Here is a 25,174-nt window from a genome sequence, read left to right as displayed (position 1 = left end):
CTCTTTGGTTTCTGTTCTTAAGCTGTCGTAATCTCCATTCTTGCATTCACATTCTCAATCTGCTTTTAGTTGGTACTTAAAGGAACTTAGAAGATGAAGAGAGCAGCTCTGACATTAGCAGATGGTGCATGAATACTATATGTATGAGCTTCTGTGAATTCGGCGACTGTGTTTTCTGGGTTTGTGAGATGACTTTGATTAGTTGACTGGGGAATAACCTCAGTTGGCTTTGATTTTGAACTCACAAGGTGTAGACTGTAGAGAGTTCCTCTGATATTAGCAGATGGTACATGAATGCTTGTTGTATGAGCTTCCTCTGGAATTTTGTCCATATTTCTCCAATATTGATTTGTGAGTAGATTGTGTTTTCACGTACATGAACATTAATGTAATATACTATCTAGTGTCATGGGCAGGGGGATTGAACTTAAGAGCTGGGTGAACTTAGAACAAGCACCCGCTATGCTGCCAAGCACCCCCTGCCGAGTGGGTGCTGAGCGCATGATCCGATCGTTCATCTTGGTAATCGACGGCTCGGATCTTGACCTAAGAATGGACGGTTCAGATTTGTATTTGCTTAGATTCAATCCGAGCCGTCTATGCCGAGATGAACGGTCGGATGCTGCTCGGCAACCGCTTGGTAGGGGGTGCTTGGCAACATCCCTGGGTCCCGCCACTTGGGCTAGCTGACAAATTCAAAAAATTTCGAAAAAGGTGACCGAGTCTATACAGCGGCTTGACAGGGTGTTTGGCAGCTTCCCCGAGTCCCGCCACTTGGGCTAGCTGGCTTGACAGGGTGTTTGGCAGCTTCCCCGAGTCCCGCCACTTGGGCTAGCTGACAAATTCAGAAAATTTCGAAAAAGGTGACCGAGTCTATACAAAGGGTTAACGTATATTTGCCTGAGGGGAATCTAAATGGTTGATGTGTGTGCTAAATTCGCAATATGCTGATGTTCATAGACAATTGATGATCTTTTTCCCTTCTTTTATTTTTTTCTTGAATATAGATGAAACAACATTTTGTAATTTCAAGCCTATTTCCAAGCAGAAGGGGGACTGGCCGCGCAGTAAGCAGCACAAGGATGCAAACCCGGAAAGGTGGTTTATGTGCGTATTGGTTAGCTTATTAGGCTACTTATAAGTTATAATCTCCCACCTCATAATACTTGCAAAGTTTCGAACCATCAAACTCTTAAATGGAAGTGCGGGAAAATAGCATCCAGAACGCGGTTGATTTAGATATTCAAGATTTATTGCAACTTGCAACCTTGTGCACTGAATTGATGAGTTTGGTACCAGCTGAAAATGGAGAGGAACTAAAAATCCAATGTTTTCAATCTTGGTCTAGGTTTTACTTTTAGGAGCTCTTTCTCTCTCTTATTGTTGAAGTTGGATTTTAATGGTAGCTCAAATGATGAAATGGTTGGGTAGATGGAGCTTTCTTGGACCACTCAATGAATGATCAATTGACAAATTGGACTCCTTGGGCTTAAGATCATTATCACCATTTTTTTTTTTCCAATGGCAATGATTGGTATTCACAAAAACCTAGCGACACTCACAAGAAATTCGTCCGAAATACAAATATAAGAACCTAATACACACATAGTACACAAAGATAATAGACAAATTACACCACATGGCATGTGAAATTATCCTCTTGCCCTCCTCCAAAGCAACCAAGTCTCGCCTAGCCGTTGTGGTTTGGGTGCTTGACCTCTGGTGCAGGTCCCTTGGGCTCTCTGTCGCGGTACTACTCTTTAGTGGCAAGGCTCTTGGGCTTGCGTCAGCTGGGCTGACTCCCACATCGGGAGTTTGGGTATTGTGTGTGTATGTGTGTTTAAAGGGTCTATTATGCCTCTTTCTAGTCAGCAATTGCCTAGGTGAGTTTGTACGTGGAATAACCCTATTACCCTCCTCCAAATACAAATTACACCATAAGTGAACATATTTTTTTTTTCATTCAGACACGAGCCTCATGTTCCTTAGCACATACCGCAAGCAAAGCGGACCAAAAACGACAGAGTCAGTCAAAGATAAAGACGGCGAAGATTCAAATCAGAAAACCATTTTAGCTGCGATGAAATCCATAACACAAGCAAACGAAACCAAGCCAAGCTCAAAAGAAAAAGAATTAAAACTCCCTGAGATCTAAAACCAGAAAATGGCGCCATAGCTCCAAATGGATCATTTTCACCATTATTGCTGTCAATATCATGTAGAATTTTGGATTGAGTAGTTTTTTGGTCATATCTTGCCAACCTGATTGCTGTTGCCAAATCCAAATCAAGTAGTAATCTCCAGTAAAAGACCCTTGAGATGCTTCTTTCGAAGTGACAGGAACTACTTTTTTTGGCTTTCTTTTTATCTGGGGAAGCTATAAGTTATACACTTACGAATATGATGGAGAGTTCAATCCTGGCTCAGGGAGAATGCTTGCGGCATGCTTAATACGTCCAAGGCAGACTTAATACGTCCAATGCAGACGCAGACGGGAAGTGGTGTTTTCAGTGACACAAATTCGAGTAAAGCATAAGATTGCCAATGAGAGGGATTTTGCATATGGGAACGAAAGCGAAAAAAGAAATTAGAAATCTATATGAGGAGGGATTTGTGCTTGATTAGCTAATTGGTGAGGCAATAGCTAACTAGGGCGATGGTCAAAAGTTCATTAATTTCTAAAAAAAATTCCACAAAACAAGTTTGAAACACCACAAAAACAAAAGCCAGAAAACGAAAGATATTATTTTTTGAACGGCAAAGAAAGGAATATTTCAATGATAAAAACAAAGTATTAGAAGAGAAATTAAAGGAAAGAAGAAACCTACGACTTTGTAGCTTTCCCTTCTCAATCATGCAGCAGATTCTTGTATTCCAACCCCTAAAAATACTCTCAATGCTGTCTAGTGGGTGTACTTTAGGCTTAATTAGGTGTACTTTAGGCTTAATTAGAAAGCCAAAAGCCAGAACATTGACTATAATTAATTGGGACCATACAAAATGTTCTGCTCCCTCCCATGCCACTTGATCAATCCCATAACAATTAATGAAAAGGAGTACTTCAAATGCTACCCACTAGCTAGATGTTTAATGGATCAATACATGAAACCAACATTATTAAAGCTAAAACCTCCAAATGGAATTTGTGGTTGTACAAAATCTTTTGGAAGAAAAAAAAGAGTTAAAGGGTTCTTGCCTTTGTGATATTTTAATTGGTGCCATGTTTTGAATTAGAGAAAGAACAACATTTAAGGCTGGAAACAATCATACATCTAATATATTCCCGAATCATGCATACACCTAACACCACATAATTTTTTTTATAACTCAGGTTTCAAGTCAGCTTTCGCGCACCTCGACTAATTCTCGGAGATGTTGGCGGTTAAATCGGGATTGTATTCCAATAGTAGAGAAGTTTGTATATCTTTATTAGTTCTTAAACTCTTGGATCTCAAGCCTTTGTAGGGTTTCCAATATCTGTACAAAGTTGTGGTTCCTACTATAAGTGGGCTTTTTCAACTTTGAAGCATGACATTCCCATTATCTAAAGCAAGATATATTCCAAGGCTTTAATGTGAGACAATGACATCATTGCAATGGTCAAATTATTTAAAATAATATTGGAAGATGATTGTTGCCCTCGATCATACTCAAAACCTAAATAATTTGGTGGACTGCCTTTCGCTGATTATCTTTAACAAGCCAGTTTATGATTCTTGTCACAATCTCATTTTGAGCATGAAAAATTGCGCATGCAACCATGTCATCATCGTCTTCCCCTCACGACACTCACACCTGCTTCAAAAGGAGCCAGACTTCAACCCCATGCGGGATTTGCATGAGAAAACAAATAGCGACTTGACCGGCCTCTATAGAACCGGCTTAGAGGGGAAGCCGAGGAAGCCGTCGGCCCATCGCTTCCAGCTCCCAAAATATACAGTACCGTTTTAAATAATTAGGAGTTCCAATTGCCTTCATGTAACATCTTTCTGGTGGTGTTGCAACTTAATTAGGTTCTTTGGATACTTGAGGAGCTGGGTTTGAATCTCTACCCCTTAATTCTTCCTCTAGTTTTTGCAACGTTTCGTTCAAAGATTCGCATGCGGAGATAGATGGCTCTAAATATCTTTGAGCCAACACTGAACCTCTACGAGATCGCATATTCAAAACTCACAGAGGCCAAATATTCTGAACTTTGGGACCACCGATAAATATTTACTCTTTCTAGAGTGGGTACAACTTGCGAGTTGTGCGACAGAAACACTTGTAAACAACAAGAGGATGTAGTCTCCGTACCATAGTTATAAGTTGTTATCACACTCCATTTCCCAAAGATCGATTTGGTGGCTCTTTCAAGGTTAGGTGACACTACAAGAAACTCAAAGAGAACCCCACAAAAAATAGCGAAGTCCATGAGCTGATCAAACAACTCATTTCAAAAGTTAGGTTTTACCTGATCAGGAGAAGGAGTTCCCGTAGGATGCGCGCTGATGCACTACATGTAATGCAAAAATGTAGTGTACTTCGGTAGGCTCTATCGATATCTTATCCATGACCTGAATTTTTTACTTTCTAAAGTTCGATGAACATATAAATCAGACAAATAAAAAAGTTAAATTAATAAGATATCATTATAGCCCGTTGGTGGGACAATTATCTACCTAGCTAGCTAGAGTCGTGTGCATATGGTAATCAAATGTTCAATTCACTTGATTTTAGTGTACAGAGATTGTAAAACCGAACGAGTCAGATCACGTACGGTCGTAAGATCTCGAATCTCGATGGGGCTTACCAAAGCGCACTACATGGAGGACTCCTCGCGCAACTAATGCGTAAGCTTATCTGATTTTTCAATTTTCATTAACTCTGATGTGAAAGTTTGACTATATGATTGTCATAGTCATTTATACAATGTCAAGCAAGGAAATAAAATACCACCGATGGTAGTAGCCTGGATGACAAAAGCCTCTTTCATTTCCAAGCAACACTTAGGTTCGAGTTTTGTCAGTGGCAAGGGAATGAAGGATTTATTTCCTTGCCATCTTGTACTTAAGTAGTACTGTGGTGACGGTCTGTCCTCACGGACAGTAGCTGTGGCTCGAATAGGATATTCCACAGCGGGTAAAGAGCCCCTATGGAGTTGTTACGCTGGTAGCTTCCTCCCACTTTTTTCCCAATCAAAAAAAAAAAAGCAAGGAAATAAAATTAAAAAAAAACCTGTGGATAACTTGCATAAAGAAATCTCTCTTCACAATAATCGAAAGAGAATCTTTAGTATTTGACAAAACCATGAAGTTTTTCCTAAAAAACAGGGATATGCTTGAAATTACTGGCTAGTTCTGCGAAACTACTATAACCAATTTGATACCTACTTTGACCCCTCCAAAGTCCAACTTGGTAGTATCTTGCAATTCAGATCACGATCAGGTGCGGTTCTACTCGTTAAGGCTCAACTCGATCAAAAAGACTCATTTAGTAAATAACTAAGCTTGATCCGTTAAGGCTCAATTCGAGCTCGACAAAGCTCGGCTTGTTAGCAGCCTTAGCCCGTAAGCACAACATTTAAGAATATCTTGTGCGACGTCACTCGTGAGCTTATATGGGTTTTCAATAGAGGTGGTAAATAGGTGGGTCTGGGCGGATTAAAACGAGTCACGGGTCAAATATGAGCGGGTCAAATATGGGTCAAATAATAAACGGGTTGAAACGGGTTGTGTTGAATATGGGTTAAGTCAAATCCAAACCCCTCCCGACCTGACCCCTTTTTTTTTTCCTCTTTTTCCGCACAGAATAACCCCTCGTAAAAAATTTTGCCGCAATTTGACTCTTCGTTTTATTTAAGACGAAGAGAATTAGATAAATAGAAGAAAGGTTTTTGAGACAATACTCCAAACATTGAGTACGAATTAATGGTCGGAAAACATTAATCCTCAGAGCCAAACGTATGATAGTTTCGGCCTTGTTCGTTTTGAGGTCTCAAATTTTCTGGATACAATCTTCAATAAACTTAACCTTTCAGTTCAAAAAATTAGCTATCAATGTCCAATCAATTTGATTTGTCGTAAAATAATTTTCTCCCCTATGTTCAAGACCACGAAGTTAGAAATCCGATTAAAGTCGTTTATTTTAAAGTCGTTCCAATGTAAAAACAACTAGGGATCCTCTATTGCTTTTATGCACTACAGGTTTGCAGTGCAATGAAAGTGTAGAAATTAGGTGTCCATTGCGTGTTTGAATGTCTCAGATTTGGAGAGAGAAAAAAGAGAGAGAGAGAGTGTTGGAGTGAGAGAAGAAAAAGGGTTTCCATCCGAGCTGTTCAAAAGTGTATTGGACGGCTCGAATGAGCGAAACAGGTATCACGTAGGATATACTCGCTCGGCGCCGAAAAACCACTCCATCGTCACATGGAAAACAGCACCAAAATATGCAGACAACAAATACTGACCCATCACCATATCCACACTGACCAGATATAGTAGTACTCTGTTTTAGAGAGAGGGAGAGAGAGAGGCAATGGAAGTGGCAGAGCCAAAACAGAAAATGCGGGGGCGACGAGGAAGAAAAATAGAAAAAATATGAGAGCGTAGGTATTTTAAGTCCAACCCATATTGAGCTTATTTTTAACCCATTTAAACTCATATAAATATGGGTTTACATGAGTTGAATTCATACCAACCCATTATACAATATGAGCGGATTGAATTGAGTTATGAGTGAGCAGATTTAGGCGGGTTAACAAATATGAGTTGAAATTGCCACCTCTAATTTCCAAAAATTGACCACATAATTAATAAATAATAATCCTACGATCTCAAGCTACGAAATAAATAAATAAACCGTCTAAACTTTCATAAATAAATCTCTTCATCCAATGCGAAAGAGAATCTTAATATTTGACAAACCATGAAGCATTCCTAAAAAATAGGGGTATGTAATAAGTATCATATTCTGCAATTACCACTACTTTTTTTTTTTTAAATCACATTCTGCATTACTAGTTCTTTCTTCTTCTTTTTTATTCAGTTTTGGGCCCAACTTACAAGCATCTTGACTGTTTCGCTCTTCGGTTTGCACGCCCGGACTAGGTGATTCATGATTTCAAGAGGTTGTCAAGTTTCGAACTCGGGATGTCTGAGTTTACCAGTTATGCATGCGGAAATACTAAATCAACTTAAATTTGATAGCTTGACCCCTCCAAAGTCCAAATTATTACTATCATGCATGCCTTTCTACTTTTTTGGTTGTGCAATACAGATTTTTCCGTTGTTAAATCAAACAGGATCCTGCAATCCAATCAAGTAATTGTTTTTTTAATCAAAAACAAGTCTACAAGGGAGTCAATTGGGATGGCAGTGAGATGGAATCAAAAAACCAGATGGGAAAGGAAGTAGAAGAAGAAGGCCCGGCCCCCACCAACCACGAATTGTCGTTCGTCCGATCCGAAGACAGAAAAACACCGTGACAGATTTATTGCTCCCCCGTATCACTTGATTCTTGCTGTTTGTTTCCAATTTCAACAACCAAGCTTGCCTACTTTATTCTTGCTTCATCATTTAGCATGCATGAATGGTGCTTACAGTTTTTTATTTTAGCAGTGCTACCTTTACCGCTCTGTTTCACCGCTCTCCCACCGCATCGCTCAATCTCACTGTCCGTCTCGGCAATCGACGGTCCAAACTCTTCCAGGGTTAAACTCTTCTTGCCCGAAAGAGTTTTTTAAATCCGGATCGTTCGAAACTTTTTTTGGACGGTGATATTGAGAGCGGTGACGAGGAGAGCGGTGAATGAGAATGATGGGGTACACTTTTTGTTTTTTTTATCCCGCATTTGGTATCCGATACAATGGATTCACCAACTACTTAAGCAAATCAATTTTACCTTTTACTTGCGGGAGCTCAATAAAAGCATGGACGGAACCGAATCGTTGCTTTGAGTTAAACAACTTATTCTTCTTCTTAATCCTTAGGAAAAAGAAGACTTCAAAGACCTATAATTTGCAACTCGTATAAGACTTCAATCCAAAAATAAAAAAAAAACATGAAGTATAATTTGCTAAACGGTCTTGCTATTGTTAGCCTACTGGGCTGACGATAAATACACTAGAAGACAAGGAAAACAAGTATTCTTGTGTAATTTATACACTATTTAATATACATTCACATACTTACTATTATCAGCCCATTAAGCTGATTTTAGAATTTTCCTTTGCTAAATTCTTAGCTAATTATGTTGGTTCATGATAATAAAAATCCAAGGACGGGTAAAGGTAAAGTGAAAATTTTAGATTTTATATAGTCTTGCATGTTTTTTCTGAAGTTAACAGAGTTTTTACAAATTGACCCTAACACTTCTAGAATTATGGGACTCTCCAATCACGTACCTTATCAAGAATGACTCTTGACCCTTAGACTCCACACACACCAAGATACGAAATACATGTACCTTGAACATATATCGAAGACACATACTATCTTCATGTACCACACATGAATCTCTATGTATGATGTATCTAATGTTATTGGCAATTCTAAATTAGTTTCAATAGTTAAATTGTCCATCAACGCCTAGTTTATAAATCAAAATTCAATTTTTGATGTACCTGTCGACGTTCGATCAAACTGATTTTTTGTGTGATTATATTACTCTGTGGGCTCTACAAGATAAAACGATTCAAATTACTGCAATGAACGCACGACGAAGCTAGCCCACTATAGGTGGCGAAAATCGTAGGGTTCTATGTTAGGTGGATAAAATTTAAACTCTTTGGTGCATGGATAGTACTACTCGTTCAGTTCAGATCATAAGTGATCTGAACTGAACCAATTACAAGTTATTTTTTTAAAATAAATTTTTAGCTGATGTATGTAAGAAGAATGATCTGTCTCAAAAGCATATTTGTGTGAATTTTAATCAATTTAATTAGTTCGTTTGGTCCGTTTAGACGGAAAAACCTGTCCGGGGAGGAATTTCTTTTTGAAGAGGTTCTCAATTTGGGACTCGCGCATGTAGGTCATTAAGCTAAAGGCGCGTGGGAGAATCCTTATCAAAGAATAGCTTCCGTTTATGGTCTATTTTGCCTAAATAAGCGAAGTGTTTTAATTATTTCGTTTTTATTTAAAAAAAATTGCATATGATAATTTTGCGTCGATTTTTCGTGGATTATTTTGTTGTTCTAAAAAAGTAAAAATTTAAAATCGAAACCCACATTTTTTTGAAGACGAAAAAATCGGCTTGTCTTTATTAAAACCGTCCTTTTTCCAATATGGACACGTGGCGACAATACAGCACTAAAACAGCATTGCACTCCAGCTGGTGAATAAAGTTTTGTAACGTATTCACCAAAAACACATGAAAAAGTTTTTGTAACGTATCTATAGTGGGGGGTTCCATCAGCTGTGCTTCGAGATTCTCCACCCTCTCAAATCCCTCAATCATAGTTTGCCACGTCAAATAGTAACATTTTTGTCTCTCTGTGGTCCCGATTTGAATTTGATGGAGTCTTTCTTATTTTTTTATTCGATTCAATCTATGGAACATGAAAAGCCCGAAGGCAAACTGTCACTATTTGTTGTAGACGTAAATTGCTAATCCCCCCCCTGACACACCCCCCTCCCCCCGGCCCCACCTCCTTTTTCCCATTCTACCCCGTTCCCTCTCTCTCTCTCTCTCTCTCTCTCTCTCTCCTGCTCTCATTGGCACAGTAGGTGGGACCCGGGGGCTCAACTGCCCTCATTGGCACAGTAGCCCCTACAAAGCTCCTAAAACGTTTCCGTTTTAGTTATAAAAAAAATAGAAACTAGCCATTTGCAATCATATGGAGTAAAGACGTTATTTGAAGCAACATACTACTGAATCAGTTAAGAGGATTTATGCTAAATAATGGTTAACAAATTTATTAAATTGTACTATAGTTAAAAAAAGTAATCCTAAATATAACATTTGTATTTTGGATTAGTATGTCGTTTGCAAAATACATTTCGTAATTAGTTCCCGAGCACTAATTGTAATCTTAATGAATTTTTTGCTTTACGGCCTTTCAACGAGCACCCTAAGACTCATTATTTAGTTTCAGGACTCTCTTAGGGTGTTCATTGAAAGGTCTTGGAGCCAAAAATTTATTACGACCATTTATGATGAAATGGTCAGAAAAATAACATCTTTGCACTGGTTCAAACGGATTAAAAATTGAAACACTTATTTTCGTAACTATATTTTTTAATCTATAAAGGACAAAAAAAGAAAAATAAAACAATCGGATAAACATAATCAATTGAAACACTTTTTTTTCTCTCAATTACTTTACGAAGCCTAGAATAAGAGAAAAAAAATTAGGTGGGGCCGGGGGTGTGTCCGGGGGGGGGGGGGGGGGTGGGGGGAATAGCACCTCTCATTGTAGACGGGAGATGAACGATCAATCATATAAAAGCTAGTGAAATGCTAGAAACGCAACACTTCATCGCAACGCTAATCACACACACCTACGTAAAACTGCGTAATTGGTAATGAAAGAGTAATTACTTTGAAACTATTTTGCAACCATCAATCATAAAGTGTCAAGTAGGCGGGTGTGGCGCAGTATTGTGTCTCTGGCATTTTCGTAAAGTGTTTTATTAAAACGATAAAGCTGAAGGAGACCTACCACCCCCATACCGTTGGGTTACAGGCAAGCGGGGTTAACTTCAGGTCCCGCACGGATGATCCGAACCGTTCATCAATCTTTTAAGAAAAATCAAATGGATCCGTAAAGAATTAGCTCAATGCGATATAAAAGATTGGATCAAGCACCTACACATATCGGATTGAGCTAATTCTTCACAAGCCCAATGAAGTTTTTTTTTTAAATTATCGAAACAATCCAAATAATCAGTGAAAAATTCGAAGTGGGCCCCGCGTGCCCTGTTAGTACCCTTCGTTATGCTATTCGTCGGTACCAATAGCAGGGTTCTGTTTTTTTTTTATCCGCGCAGGGTTCTGTTTATTAAAAGATCACAAACAACTGTGTGATTTCTTGGAAAATTAGTCAAAATTACTTTGTTTGTCAGTGAATGCTGGTGCAGCAAATTATATATTCATGGCCTCGAAGAATCACCACCCACTCCTGTCATTATTATACAATTTACTACTACTACTACACAAAACACACTAGCTCCAGCCAAACCTAAAAAATCTTGGAAGTTACTACCCACTTGGTAGGTGGGGGTTCCTTTTAAACACACCCCCTTGCCTTCCTCTCACCCCCCTTCCTCTCCTTCCATCCGTCTCTTACAAGTTCACTGAGAGAGAGAGAGAGAGAGAGAGAGAGAGAGAGAGAGAGAGATGGGGAACTGCCAAGCAATTGATAACGCAAGTCTAGTAATACAACACCCATTTGGTAGAGCCGACAAGCTGTACAGCCCTGTCTCTGCCAATGAAGTCATGAAAATGAACCCAGGCCACTACGTCGCTCAGCTCCTCACCACCACCACCACCGCCACCGCCACCGCCACCGCCAACAGCGCTGCCGCGGCCGGTAACAACCAAGAAAACAGGAATATAGTACGTATTACGCGGATAAAGCTTCTCCGGTCGACGGACACTCTAACCCTGGGCCATGTCTACAGGCTCATCACCACTCAAGGTTTGTCGGCCAATAAAATTTCAAATGTTCTTTGGTCAATAATTTTGTTTCTCCGTAACTGCAATATTTGTCTTTTTAGTATTTTACCATATGTATTTTGAACACTAAAAGATAAATATTGAAATGGTGCCAAAATTAATTTCCTTTTTTTTTTTTTAAATGAAATTTTGATTTTCATGTAATTGGTTCAATTTGATTACTAAGATTTGGGTTTTTTTTTTGTGGGGTGTAGAAGTAATGAAGGGATTATGGGAGAAGAGATGTGCTAAGATGAAGAAGAGAGAGTCAGAATCAGAGTCTGGTGATAAGCAGCTGGGGGGGATGAAAGAGAAGTTGGGTTCTGAATTTGAGATACCACCCCGAAGATCTGAGAAGGAAAAGACCAATCAGGTGAATTTGTTTCTACCAATTATTTAGAATTCCATGTTTAATTTCAGTAAATGTTCCGTGGTTCATTACCAAGATGAAATTCGGACCGTTGAATGGCTGAACGAACGATTAAGATGATGCACAACATGCATGTTTGGGCGCAGCAGGCTCCCCCAATTCCTCCAAACTGTATGGTTGCAAATTGCAATAGAAGACAATATTAAGTCCCAACTTTAATTGGGTCAAACCGTAGGTTAGTGAATGATGAGATTGATATTCTAAGTACTCGATAACTTGAATATCAAGTGGGATGATTGTAGATCGATCGATGGCTTAATTATTTGCCAATGGTTTTGGGTTTTTTTTTTTTATTTAAAATTATTTCTCCTCTATGAATACCGCTTTACGAATTCATAATTCAAGCACAAGGGTAAATCGACCAAAAAAATTTAAATTTTTATTCGTGAGATGGGTATAAAATTTCTTTTGCCCTAAAAAAAAAAAAAACTTTTCTCTGATTGCAAATTTGTCCATTTCTCTTGTCAGGTTTCGAAACATGATAGACATCGGCCGAGGCCCACTCCATCATCAGCAAATCCTGCCAAATCGAAGACATGGCAACCTTCACTGCACAGCATCTCCGAGGCCACAAGCTAATTCTCTCTCCTCTCTCTCTCTCTCTCTCTCTCTCTCTCTCTCTCTCTCATGAAACTTTTCCAGACAATTACAGTGGCAAGTCAATCTGTGTAGAGGCATTTACAGTGAAAGGGAGAATGGTCCATGATCCAACAATGTTAATTGTAATCAGCTGCTGTTTTAATGGAATTGGGCTTTATTCAAGAAAATCTTTTATTCTTTTGCGAATGTCACAAGTGGCTCATTGCCCTGTCCCTGTGGTGTGGTAGTGTCTGGTTTACCCATATGCACGTGTGTCCGAAATCATATCATGCGCGTGGGTCTCACGCGACAGATGCGTGACTCATCTATATCGGATGATTCCGAGTACATTTGTGTCCGGATTAACTCAATTTGGTCTTTGTCTGTTTCAACTAATGGAATGATCATTGAATTACATTCGTGAATGATGATTCCATTTATAATTTATATTCCGTCATTTTTAGCGGACTAATTCCTCTTGCAACAAATTCACTCTAAATCATTTCAATTAACATATCCTCTATTTTGTTTTATTTAGACCTTTAAAATGCATATTCACAAAGAATTTAGTCATTACAGTGAACCAAACACCACTTTTTCTTACTTTTTCCTTTTTTTTTTTCTCATCATTTTTCTTGGGGATATCGTCGAACAGCTCCCCGTTGAGAGGGTGTAGAGTGGCCGATCTAGCCGTTTATTTTGGCACGAATGACTCGGATCGAATTTGAACATATAAAAAATACATACAAATCTATAACCGTTCATTGCTCGGTTAAGATCCGAACCGTCAATATCCGAAATGAGCGACCGATCACCGCTATACAGGATGTTCGGCAGCATCTCCCATTTCCCTATAACAGGACATGGAATGTGTTGGGGGAAAAAGTATACTACAAGACTGAACGGAAAAGGTTTACCAAAGGCAAGAAAAAGGGGGGGAAAGAAATGAAAAAGGGATTCTTTCATGCGCAAATAATAAAAGGGGTGAGAGTGCATGGGCACCTGTGATCATAATGCCTGTACAGTTTTGGCCGAGACAATCATATTTGTCGTCTTTTTTTTTAAACAAGTGGTAGCCTAGTAGGAGTGTTTTGGAAGGAGGCCAGTGGAATCATTCGCACCACCCATGACCATGAGAGAGAGAGAGAGAGAGAGAGAGAGAGAGAGTTCCCCACACCCATTAGATTCTTCTCTTTTCTTTTCAGTCTTCCAAAGCAATAGTGGCTTCAGGAGCAAAAACAGAGGGTTGCCTTTTCTTTCTTTCCATGCATGCCTTTAGTTTGAATTTTATTTCACTTTTACGCAAAAAAAAGAAACTTTTACATTTGGAAAGTTCTTTTTTATTGACGAAATTCAGTATTGGTAGAATAGTTGGATTAGCACATTGAAAGAGGAATTGAACTCTTGACACCTCCTTTCTTCTAGTACTTAAGTGCATTCTCTGATGCCGTTGGGCCAAAGATCTATTGACTTTACGATTGGAAAGTTGCATCCACATCATTGACTAGGATACTGTGAACAAGAAAAAAAAGGTGCATTAGCATTAGATCCTCAAGGCTCATGAAAATAATTACAACTTCTTAATTATGATGGAATATGCAAATTAGATCAATAAAACAGATCAATCGTACATGAACACACAAGATTTGGATGGTTTTCAATTTTTAAGCCTTTGTCCAGAGGCCAAAACAGCAAATGAACCTCACTATAAAACAGGAGAATGCAATGAAATACTAATATCCGTATATAGCTAGATCTGTCATATATGAAATTCGAAGCCCTTAATACACAGCAAAACCTACATAATGATCCATGAATTTTGGGTAAAACGTCATCAACAATAACAATCGGGCCTAGCCTTGCGTCTTGGGCAATTAATCGGGTCACGCGGGTAACAATTTCATATTTTGAGACATCACATGCATACAGTTGCCAGGAGAAAAGGAGGCCAGGGTCAAATTATCTTCCGAGGTTTATTCTAACAAAATTGACTTTCGCCCAAAAAAACAAAAAAACAAAATGTTGAATTTTGCACTATGCCTTATATATGAAAGGTCAAACACGAGTATTGGAGCATTTATTGATACTCCGTGCAACTGCATAGTCTGCATTGAGTACAAGTGTACGACTAAGGTTTCTAATCATTCTGAAGAAGTCTTATTTTTCCACAGGAAAAATGGAGTAATTTATTTCCAATGCTCAACAGCCACTAGTTTACTGGCCCGTTCCAGAACACATTCTTAAAAAATAAGTACTTATTTCATATTTTCAAACTCAAAAATAATGTAAATGAAAAATAATTTTTCAATTTTTTTTGCTTCGTATTAAAGATCTCAATGAGATCTATCAAACAAGATCCATATTGCATATTTTTAGATTTCAATAAGCCTATAATTTTTGAGCTTGAAATTGCTTTCTTAAAAAATAAAGACTTTAAACGTGTTCTGGAACGGGGCCTTAGAAGGAGATGGGAGAACCAATGAAATTTTCAAGGCACCTTATCATTTGTAAATGCGAGTGGTCCATGAAAAGCACCTTTGGGAGCCCATGATCTTGATTGATAACTATACCTTCCTCTTTAGAAAATTCCAACATGGCTCGATCGATCTGCAAGTGTGGAAATGAGAAGAGTCTATGACAACAACTTCACGGCGGCCAAAACCGTTCTGGATATGCCCTAACGACGGTCTTAGTTGCTCGTAGCATCATATTATTCGTTTTTGGAATTTCGTTTCCCATTTTTTCGGAATGCACGAGAAACATAATTTTGGAGAAGTCTTCTTCCTATCCACTTTTCGCAAACAAAACCGAAATATTTTTATTGTTGGACTCCACCATCTTTAATAAGTAGTTTAAAGTTAGGGGTAAGCGAGCGATTTATCGAAATGAATGATTTTTTGAACTACCAAGGGTAAAATGGTCATGTCTTTCGATGTATGAATTATTGTTTATCCGAATTACTTTGGTTAGAAAGCAAATTGAACTAGCTTTTTCATGGTTCAAATCACGCGCAAATTGAATTTCGGGGGTGTTCAGAGCAAGACCGCAAAGATCTCAATGCTGAGGATGTGCCTGGGGCGCATACACTTGCGCTTGAGGCACACCAAAGCTGCACAACATATTAAACTTTGTGAGCTTGTCCCGAACACCCCCGGACTCCGATTTTCGGATAGTTTGAACCATTATAAAGCTTTTCAAATCTACTTTATAACCCAAATAATTTAGATAAAAAATAATTTATGCATCAAAAGACGTGACCTGGCCATTGAATAACGTGTTTTGAATTGGTCATGATTTTTTATCCTTCATGGCATCGGCTTCCTTTTAATCAACTTTTCCTAAATTAAGCTTTATTATTTTCATTGTTCGTTTTCATCGTCTTTTAATACTTTGAAAACATTACTTATCTTTATATAATTGGTCATGATTCAATTTAAAATGAAAGGGATGCGATTGTTTTAAAAAAATTGAATAGTTTTTTGACCCACTGAGGGTAAAATGGTCACGTCTTGCTGCACAAATTATTTTTGATCCAAATTATTTGGGTTATAAAGTAGATTTAACAAGCTTTATAATGCTTCAAACCACGCGCAAATCAAATTTCGGGAGTGTTCTGGGCAAGCCCGCAAAGATCTCAATGCTAAGGAAGCGCCTGAGGCCCATTAAAGTGTGCCCGGGGAGCATACAGTTGCGCTTGAGGTGCACCAAAGCTGCACAACATATCAAACTTTGCGACCTTGCCCATAATACTCCCGAACTTTGATTTACGTACGCGTGGTTTGAACTATTAAAAAGTTAGCTCAATTTACTTTATAACTCAATAAATCGTATTGAGGTATTTGTGGGCTTGCCCATGTCACTCCCGAACTCCGATTTGCGCGTGGTTTGAACTATTATAAAGCTTGTCAAATCTACTTTATAACCCAAATAATTTGGATCAAAAATAATTTGTGCATCAAAGGATGTGACCATTTTACCCTCAGAGGTCAAAAAAATTATTCATTTTTTAAAAATGATCGCATCCCTCTCGTTTTAAATCAAATCATGACCAATTATACAAAGATAAGTAATGTTTTCGAAGTATTAAAAGATGATGAAAATGAACACCGAAAATAATAAAGTTTAATTTAGGAAAAGTTGGTCAAAAGGAGACTGATTCAATGATCATCGGAGCCACAAAGGCTAAAATGAGTTTCCGCATGCACTCATCTACACATTCTAAGTTCAATCTGACACTCACATCCCTATTTATAGGTCATTCATTTATTTCGTCTGAGTTCCACAGAGTTCATAGGTCTTTCCATACTTCATCAAATCATTAGAAACCATTTCATCATCACGAGTCGCCCAAGGTGAGACTTCTACATTTATGAAGCCAAATTTGAGTGTCTTCGATCACCACCCACACTATCACCTGACCACTACAAATACAACACTACCACTACTATCGTCGTTTGATCACCGCCGCTTTAACTTCACCACTCTCCCCCAAATCAATTAACACACTATCACCAAAACAACCTCTAAGCACTACACCACCATTGCTTCCCCACCACTTCCACCTTTATAAAGGGAATACTGTTATCTCCGATCATTGCAAGGGGCAAATCCAGAAATTTAATCTAAAAAGAGTTATCATTATTTATGATCACGTAAATATGTGTTGAGTCAATAAATCCAAGTTTAAGTCGTAAGTTCGATTCCCAAATCATACTTCTTCACTTAGGAATTTGCAAAACCCTACTAATCCATTAAATCCTTATGCGAAAAAAAAAAAAATGAAAGTGGGGATGCAAAAACTCGATATTTACACAATTACCCAATAAAATTGTGTGCTACATGAATTTTGCGCTGATGTGTAACCAACAAAAGAAAAAGGCGAAGGTACTAGGTGCAGAAAAAGGGAACACATCTTGTACTCTCTCTCTCTCTCTCTCTCTCTCTCTCTCTCTCTCCAAGAATGGATGGCATGAGTTGTATCACCGATTCGAATTCACACACTTGGATATGTTCACCAACCAAGGACTTTCTTTCACATTCTCTGATAGTGCCAGATAGGAAGTTGGAATTGAAAATTGAAGGCCTTTGATTGAAATATGGATAAGAATTGATCACCGCGCACTGTTAAAACATTCAAGTAAAAATCAACAATGGGTAGAAAGGCTACTCGGCTCATATACTAATTTGGAGGGTAATAAGTAATCAATGTGGAATGCTCTAATGCTTTCCCGCAAATGCAACTCTTGACTCACACGTGAAGATATAAACAAGTTATACATAACATAAAAATAACAACCAAGCGAAGTAAACTTACGGCGAAAACAAGCACAAGCAACATGACAATCAATCTAGAGTCTTATCCTAAAATCTTCGAAAGCATCAACAAGGTCTATTGGCAGTGGATGGAGAGGCAGCTCAAAGCTAATATACCACTCCCCTTTTTGTCTGGCTTGTTGGACCCTTTTTGTCCGGCTTATTGGACACCAAGGAAAAACAAAATCACAAAAGCCCTATAGCTGAAACAAATGTCAGAGAAACGCGCCCTTCCGTTATGCACTTCCGCTTGCTTGTTTCCTAGCTTCTTCTCGCATTACTGCTTTGACATAAATCTCATAGCAACAACCTGAGGTGCATAAAAGAGACGAGAAAAGTAAGACTATAAGTCATCTTGAAGCCCATGTAGAGATCCCTTGTCAACTCAAGACCATATCAAAGAGTACAGAAGTACTAAGCAAATTGAATAACTTGTAAAAGACTAGGGAAGGCTCCATACTGCAGGGCAAATATTCAGAAGACATGTTAATGTACGATTTTATAAAACTACATGGCAAGAACTTCACCGAGAGGGCCAAACTCTTTTTTTTTCTAGTCATAGACTCATAGTAACTATTCCTAAGGTAGGAAAACCTGCTGCAGGCTACATTGCTTCAATGACAAATGATGCTACAAAACACAAAACGATTCATTCTGCATTCTGCAACTATTGGCAGCTGCAAGAAAGCAAAATGTCAAATTCACAGTGGAATGAAACGATAATCAATTGCATAACCAAATGGGTTTTGCCATGAATGATAAAACAAGTGACAAATTGTTTATGGATGTGAGAGTTAGATTCCGATCCCCAAGGAACAGTGTACTAGCCTGAGAGAAGGCATATCCGATCAGAATTTTAGTGCTCAACAAGAAACATATTGCAAATTTGCAACTTTGTTTCTTATGTTTGTCTAACACAGCAAATAATGATCTGGAAGCACTTTATAGTTCCTGGGATCAGCATACAGATTATCATCAACCACGTTCATGGGGAAGTTGCATATGCAAGAACTTAGAAAACAGATGTATTCCCATCTACGGTAAAGGCACACATGTGTGCGTGAATTAAGGGGGGGTGGGAGGGAACCCAAGCATGAGACATTAGCTTTACCTGCTACAACTACAATTGTGAGAACATTTCCAATTCTTTTGAGTCGCCACACACTCTTCTTGCATGATTTGAACCGCTTTAATGATGGATCCTCTGACAGCAGCTGAAGGTAATGAGCTTAGTTAAAGACCCCCCCTCATACTTAGTGGAATCAGATGAATATGAGAGCAGTTCCGGCAGAAATTTGACGTCCATCCAAATGCATCATGTGTAAAGTAAAATGTGAAATCAATAATCCGACAAATATCATGGAAAGTTTTGTAGGTCCAACGGAAACACACATATACAGATATGTATAGCTTGAGAAGTGAGGGTTAAACAATAGGAGTTCAGACTACAAGAAGAGTCTCAAATAAATTACAAGAAACAAGTCAACAACCGTAAGCAACCTAGATGGGAAGGTTTTAACGATATATCGATAAAGAGTATATTTTGGTGGCCATACTTTTGGCGCCTTATAGCTCTTAACCGTATTTGCTCCTATAAGAGGAGTCGCAACCAAGGTACAAGCCACCAAAAATTTCAAATATATCATCTTTAACAAGTGTAAGACACAAGTAAAGCCAAACAATTAAATATAATGCACTTCAGCTTCTCACAGGGGGAGAGGCAACAAAATGTTTGACCAAGAGAGTTAGTGTAGCTCAAAAAAACTGCAGAGAGAAGAAATTACATAGAAACCCACATACCACTGGAAAACGACCTTTTCCTTATTATGTAAACACAGCTGGATTCTTATTCAGAAGAAAATGCAGGAGGTATATATGTGGAAAATAATTTGTACGAGGAACTGGCAGAAATAAATGTGCAGGATAAGTGGATAACAATGTCTTCTTCCGAGAGCAGCCCACTTTGTGCATATATTACCAAATGTTAAGTCTATCTCCAATCCTTCCCTGCCCATACCCCCCAATGATTAGGGACTAGATGGGTTCTGTTATTATTGTTGTTGTTGTGAAGAATGTCTTCTTCTATTTGCAGGTACAAAATGGGAAAAGACAATACGATGCCTCCACCAAAAGTAGCACTTGCCCCCCTTTCACTATAAAATAGTTATATGTATCCCCTTGGAAAAAAGGGAGATAAACAGCCTATCCAAAATGATGTGGCCCAGGGAGGATATGAACTTAAAGAATGATGCCATCAATGAATTCGCAATGGCCAACAATCTGGTAAGAAAATGCTTTAAAACAAAGTGAGAGATGAAAGTAAATCCTATGATCAAAGTGACAATGGATGGGGCGGTGGGGCCTTGTTTCCCAATCTTACAAACTCACATCTGATGTTCACTAGAGTTTGCCTTGGTAACAATGATATCGACAGCATTATTAAATTCCAATACAAATGTTGCATAAAAAAAGAAAACAGTGACTGTAGATTGAATTTGATATAAGAACAGTAATGTGGTGATGAATAAATCGCAAGCAGCATGTGCTATCACATAACAATCTCCTAAAGTTATCGTTCAACCGTACCACATATCTTTCTATGTCGTAACAATCTCCCAAATTTAGAAAAAGAGCTACCCAGAGCTTCCCAAACAATCATAGGAAACATTGAATCATAGAACAACCCATGCACTGTAAATTAATACTATAAGGTTGAGAAGACGGTGAGGTTTCAATAACTAAGAAGAAAATGTTTGGCCACAGAGTTCCCTAGTAATAGTATAGGTTGTCAAACCCATTTGAGAAAAACTTAATCGAGTACAAATTTTCAATAATTTAGTGCCTACCAATCCTAAGAAGAAAATTTTATTTCCGAATCCTCCAAGGACTTAACTTGCAAGCAAGAAAGATAAAGGTTTAAGCTAGTCAAAGCTTCAAGCTATGTTGATGGATCCTTCTAAATGGATAACATACGCACATTGAACATTCGACACTCGGATATGGATATGACAAGATCCAAGATAACTAGTAAACATCATATAAGATAGAAATAGAAACTATATATTGAGACTTTTACATATTTTGACGAGTCCTTGTACCCTTGAAATGAAAATTACACGAATCTGAGCATTCACATCCATGTCTTATCTGATTCGGTAAGCTACGTTTCCGGTGAGGAACTTAAAATAAGGGCTTTCAGTTTTTTGCACCTTGATTTGGCCTAGTAGCTATTTAAATAATAGGTTCCATACATATAATATCCTTTATTCAAAAGAAAGATTCTATGTACCTCCAATCTCCAATCCCTGGTGGTGGTGGGATCAACCAAGATGTATACTTAGACATGTATCCACACCCAACATCCATATCTGAGTCCATGTAACGTAGGCTTCAAGTGTAGTAGTTTCAAAGAGATGGTCAAAGCTTGATCAGAGTTTTAGAGAACACCTTTCATCAATGTTCTAAGTAAAGACTCAAAATTCAAAGAGCTAAAAAGAATTTGGGGAGGGCACTAAAATGCGACTGAAATTTGAAGAAATATATCAAAATTGACTTGGGTTCTTAACATTGCAGACATTTAAGCAAGACAAATTGATTGCTCAAACAATACGTGTTTTAGAGCAACCAATGTTGAATACGGATTCAAGTCATGGAAGCTTAGTGCAATCTTCCATGCAGTCAGTGTTTGTGCTTTAAGGTTGAAATTTGTGGAACCTACAAGCAATTGAAAATGGTTTTAAATGGTCCCAGCGTTTTTTTTTAGCTGGTGGTGTTCTCCAAGTACAATTCACGAGTCTCTCCTCTGTGTGCTTTGCTTGGGATTTGTTAATAATATAGTGAATATAGCGGCAGATTCAATTAACTGAGACTTGAATTTGTTAAGCAAATATAGCGCCACATTGCTTGAGAGTGGAATGAGTGATCACTTAATATAATGTTGGGACCTCTCCCCTCTTCGCCAATTGGTATTGAAATGGATATAAAGCTTCCACATAGTACTAGAGGGAGGCTCATTCCACCCGATTTTTTAAAAATTCACAACCGCTTCCCATGATGACAAACCAGCAAAAAGGTTGCACGATGATAAGACCCAAAAAAGAGGCTACATGTGATAGATCTCAAACGCGGCTGCACGTGAGAGGAGATGTCAAGGAAATATAGTCTCACATTGCTTGGGAGTGAAAGGGGTGATCAATTTATAAAATGTTGGGATATCTCCACTCATTGCAAAAATAGTTTTGAGATGGATATAAAGTTTCCACATAATTGTTCCCAATTGCAAATTGGTAGATATTAATTCACGGCCTTAGAATTGCTGTGTGTTTCAAAATTGTCTGAGCAATAATACTTGATGCACACATATACCGTATATAAATGATGGCACTGATTTTGAGTCCATACATAGGGGTGATCAACAAAAGTTGGGCTTATAGACTAGCAAGGAAATTTTGTGGGAGAAATAGTCGTTTCCTCGTAATGTTTTCTTACATTTCTCTTTTCCCTCTTTCTCGTTCTTCCTTCTATTATGTTCAACTTTTCCATTGCAATTGCTAAAATATACTAAACCGAAGAAAAAAGAGAGCCAAAAGGGGAATTGAAAGATAACGAGTATAAAATGTCTGATCAGACGTGATCAGTGATCATGATTTCAGTTGAATGCGAAGAATTACAGCCTCAAAACACGCCAGCATAAACTCCCTATTTTCCACTTTCAGTGCCCTTTGATTATTTAAGAGTCTTTGACCAATTGCTTTCATAGATCCCAACTATTTTGACCAATTCTCTTGAAGAATTTACACCGTAAGAGGAGAGAAAGGACGATCTAACCGGTTCGATTTGCATCCAATTGTAACTAATACTAAAACGGAGAGAAGTTAAAACAAGAAAGGGAAAGAGAAGAACAGCACTCACAGCTTTCTCGCGAGGCCCTGGCTCGACATGGAATCCCCGTCGCGTGAGCGAGTCGTCATTCTTCTGTTCAATTCGCGATAGAAATTTCATACGAGAAGAGAGTGAGAGAGAGAGAGTAGCAGCAAAGTGAGAGAGAAACAGAAGAAAATACCTGAGAATGGGACCGTAAATTTGAGAGAATAGTGGTTTTATGGAGTAGGAAAGCCATTAATGCCAACACTGGAGTTTTGAGAGAGCACCAGCGACAACTGCAGCAGCTATGGAAGGGAGAAACTACGAAAATAAAATTTTGCACTTTAAACCCTAAAATATACAGGATTATTAGATTTGCCCCGGTTTCTGGGTTCTCAATCTGCTGAGTGCTGACGTCAAACTCGCAGGCTCTGCCAGGTAAGCAACCCCAGCCAATTTGCCACAGAGGGCTGCTATTCCCCCCCCCCCTGACACACCCCCCCTCCCCGGCCCCACCTCCCTTTCCCAGATTACCCCCCCCTCCCTCTCTCTCTCTCTCTCTCTCTCTCTTCCTTTTCTTTCTTTCTTTCCTTCCCAGTTTATTCTTTTCCCTTTTTTTTTTCCTTTTTTTTCTGGTTTAGTTTTTTTTTTTCATTTTATTTTATTTTATTTCTTTCCGGTTTGAATTTTTTTTCTCTTTAATAATAGGTTCAAGTTTAATTCTAGACTTTGTAAAGTAATTGAGAGAAAAAAAAGTGTTTCAATTGATTATGTTTATCCGACTGTTTTATTTTTATTTTTTTGTCCTTTATAGATTAAAAAATATAGTTACTAAAATAAGTGTTTCAATTTTCAATCCGTTTGAACCAGTGCAAAGATTTTATTTTTCTGATCATTTCATCCTAAATGGTCGTAATAAATTTTTGACTTCAAGGCCTTTCAATGGACACCCTAAAAGAGTCTTGAAACTAAATAATGAGCCTTAAGGTGTTTGTTGAAAGGCCTTAAACCAAAAAATTCATTATAACGTTTAAATTAAAAAGTAGGGGGGCCCGAGGGCTCTGCTGTCCTCATTGGCACAGTAGCCTCTACGAAGCCCCTAAAACGTTTTCGTTTTAGTTTTAAAAAAAAATAGAAACCAGCTATTTGCAATCATATGGAGTAGAAAAGTAATTTGAAGCAACATACTACTGAATCAATTAAGATGATCTATGCTAAATAATGGTTAACAAATTTATTAAATTGTACTATAGTTAAAAAAAAGTAATCCTAAATATATCATTTGTATTCTGGATTAGTATGTCGTTTGCAAAATACATTTCGTAATTAGTTCCCGAACACTAATTGTAATCTTAATGAATTTTTTGTTTTACGGCCTTTCAACGAGCACCCTAAGACTCATTATTTAGTTTAAGGACTCTCTTAGGGTGTTCATTGAAAGGCCTTGGAGCCAAAAATTTATTACGACCATTTAGGATGAAATGATCAGAAAAATAACATATTTGCATTGGTTCAAACGGATTGAAAATTGAAATACTTATTTTCGTAACTATATTTTTTAATCTATAAAGGATAAAAAAATAAAAATAAAACAATCGGATAAACATAATCAATTGAAACACTTTTTTTTCTCTCATTTACTTTACAAAGTCTAGAATTAGCCTTGAACCTATTATTAAAAAGAAAAAAAAATTCAAACTGGAAAAAAAAAATAAATAAAATGAAAAAAAAAAAAAAAACCAAACCAGAAATAAAAGGGAAAAAAAAAGAGAAAAGAACAAAGTGGAAAGGAAAGAAAGAAAGAAAAGGGAGAGAGGGAGAGAGGGAGAGAGAGAGAGGGGGCGGGGGGGTAATCTGGGAAAGGGAGGTGGGGCCGGGGGGGTGGGATGTGTCAGGGGGGGGGGGAATAGCAATTTTCTTTGCCACACGACGCTTTAGTCACGTAATTCTATAAAGAGTAAGTCTACAGTTACCGATCGGGAAATCCCGATCGGAATCCCAACGCCCCGCCGGCCACGTTCTGGCCACCGGACGGCCAATCCGATCCGTCCAATAATTATAAAAAAAAATCGAGTGGGCCCTCGCAAAAATAAAGGGCATCCGACGTGTGTAAGTGGCCGATCCAAACACTCCATTTTTGTGTTTGGATCGGCCAAAAACGGAGTGTTTGGATCGGCCAAAAAAGGAGTGCTTGGATCGGCTATTTACACACGTTGGATGCCATTTATTTTCGCCAGAGCTCACTCGGTTTTTTTTTTAGAATTATTGGACGGATCGGATTGGCCATGCGGTGGTCGGAGAGTGCCCGGCGGGACGTTGGGATTCCGATCGAAATTTCCCGATCGGTAACTATAG

At 38.3% G+C, this 25,174-nt stretch overlaps 2 protein-coding genes across 3 annotated transcripts; one reads left to right on the top strand and one right to left on the bottom strand.

The window, feature by feature from the left end:
- The first annotated feature begins 11,095 nt into the window (after positions 1–11,095).
- LOC131311933 (uncharacterized) lies at positions 11,096–12,831 on the top strand. Of its 2 annotated transcripts, XM_058339582.1 has the most exons (4): positions 11,096–11,617; positions 11,850–12,007; positions 12,533–12,652; positions 12,686–12,831. In XM_058339582.1, exons 1-3 carry the CDS (start codon positions 11,317–11,319, stop codon positions 12,641–12,643), a joined length of 570 nt encoding a protein of 189 aa, XP_058195565.1. In that variant the 5' UTR covers positions 11,096–11,316; the 3' UTR covers positions 12,644–12,652; positions 12,686–12,831. The 2 variants fall into 2 exon arrangements, with proteins under 2 accessions (XP_058195565.1, XP_058195564.1); XM_058339581.1 differs by having other exon boundaries at positions 12,533–12,831.
- Positions 12,832–17,867: 5,036 nt separating this feature from the next.
- On the bottom strand, positions 17,868–23,182 carry LOC131311932 (succinate dehydrogenase subunit 7B, mitochondrial-like). The gene is made up of 4 exons (XM_058339580.1): positions 23,019–23,182; positions 22,868–22,930; positions 19,068–19,170; positions 17,868–18,266 (listed from the first exon to the last, which is right to left on the bottom strand). Exons 1-4 carry the CDS (start codon positions 23,073–23,075, stop codon positions 18,193–18,195), a joined length of 297 nt encoding a protein of 98 aa, XP_058195563.1. The 5' UTR covers positions 23,076–23,182; the 3' UTR covers positions 17,868–18,192.
- Positions 23,183–25,174: the final 1,992 nt, after the last annotated feature.

The sequence above is a fragment of the Rhododendron vialii genome, chromosome 12a (genome assembly GCF_030253575.1).
Source record: "Rhododendron vialii isolate Sample 1 chromosome 12a, ASM3025357v1".
Classification (NCBI taxonomy): domain Eukaryota; kingdom Viridiplantae; phylum Streptophyta; class Magnoliopsida; order Ericales; family Ericaceae; genus Rhododendron; species Rhododendron vialii.
Note: the sequence above shows the minus strand (reverse complement) of the source record. Positions and strands in the feature narration are given on the sequence as shown.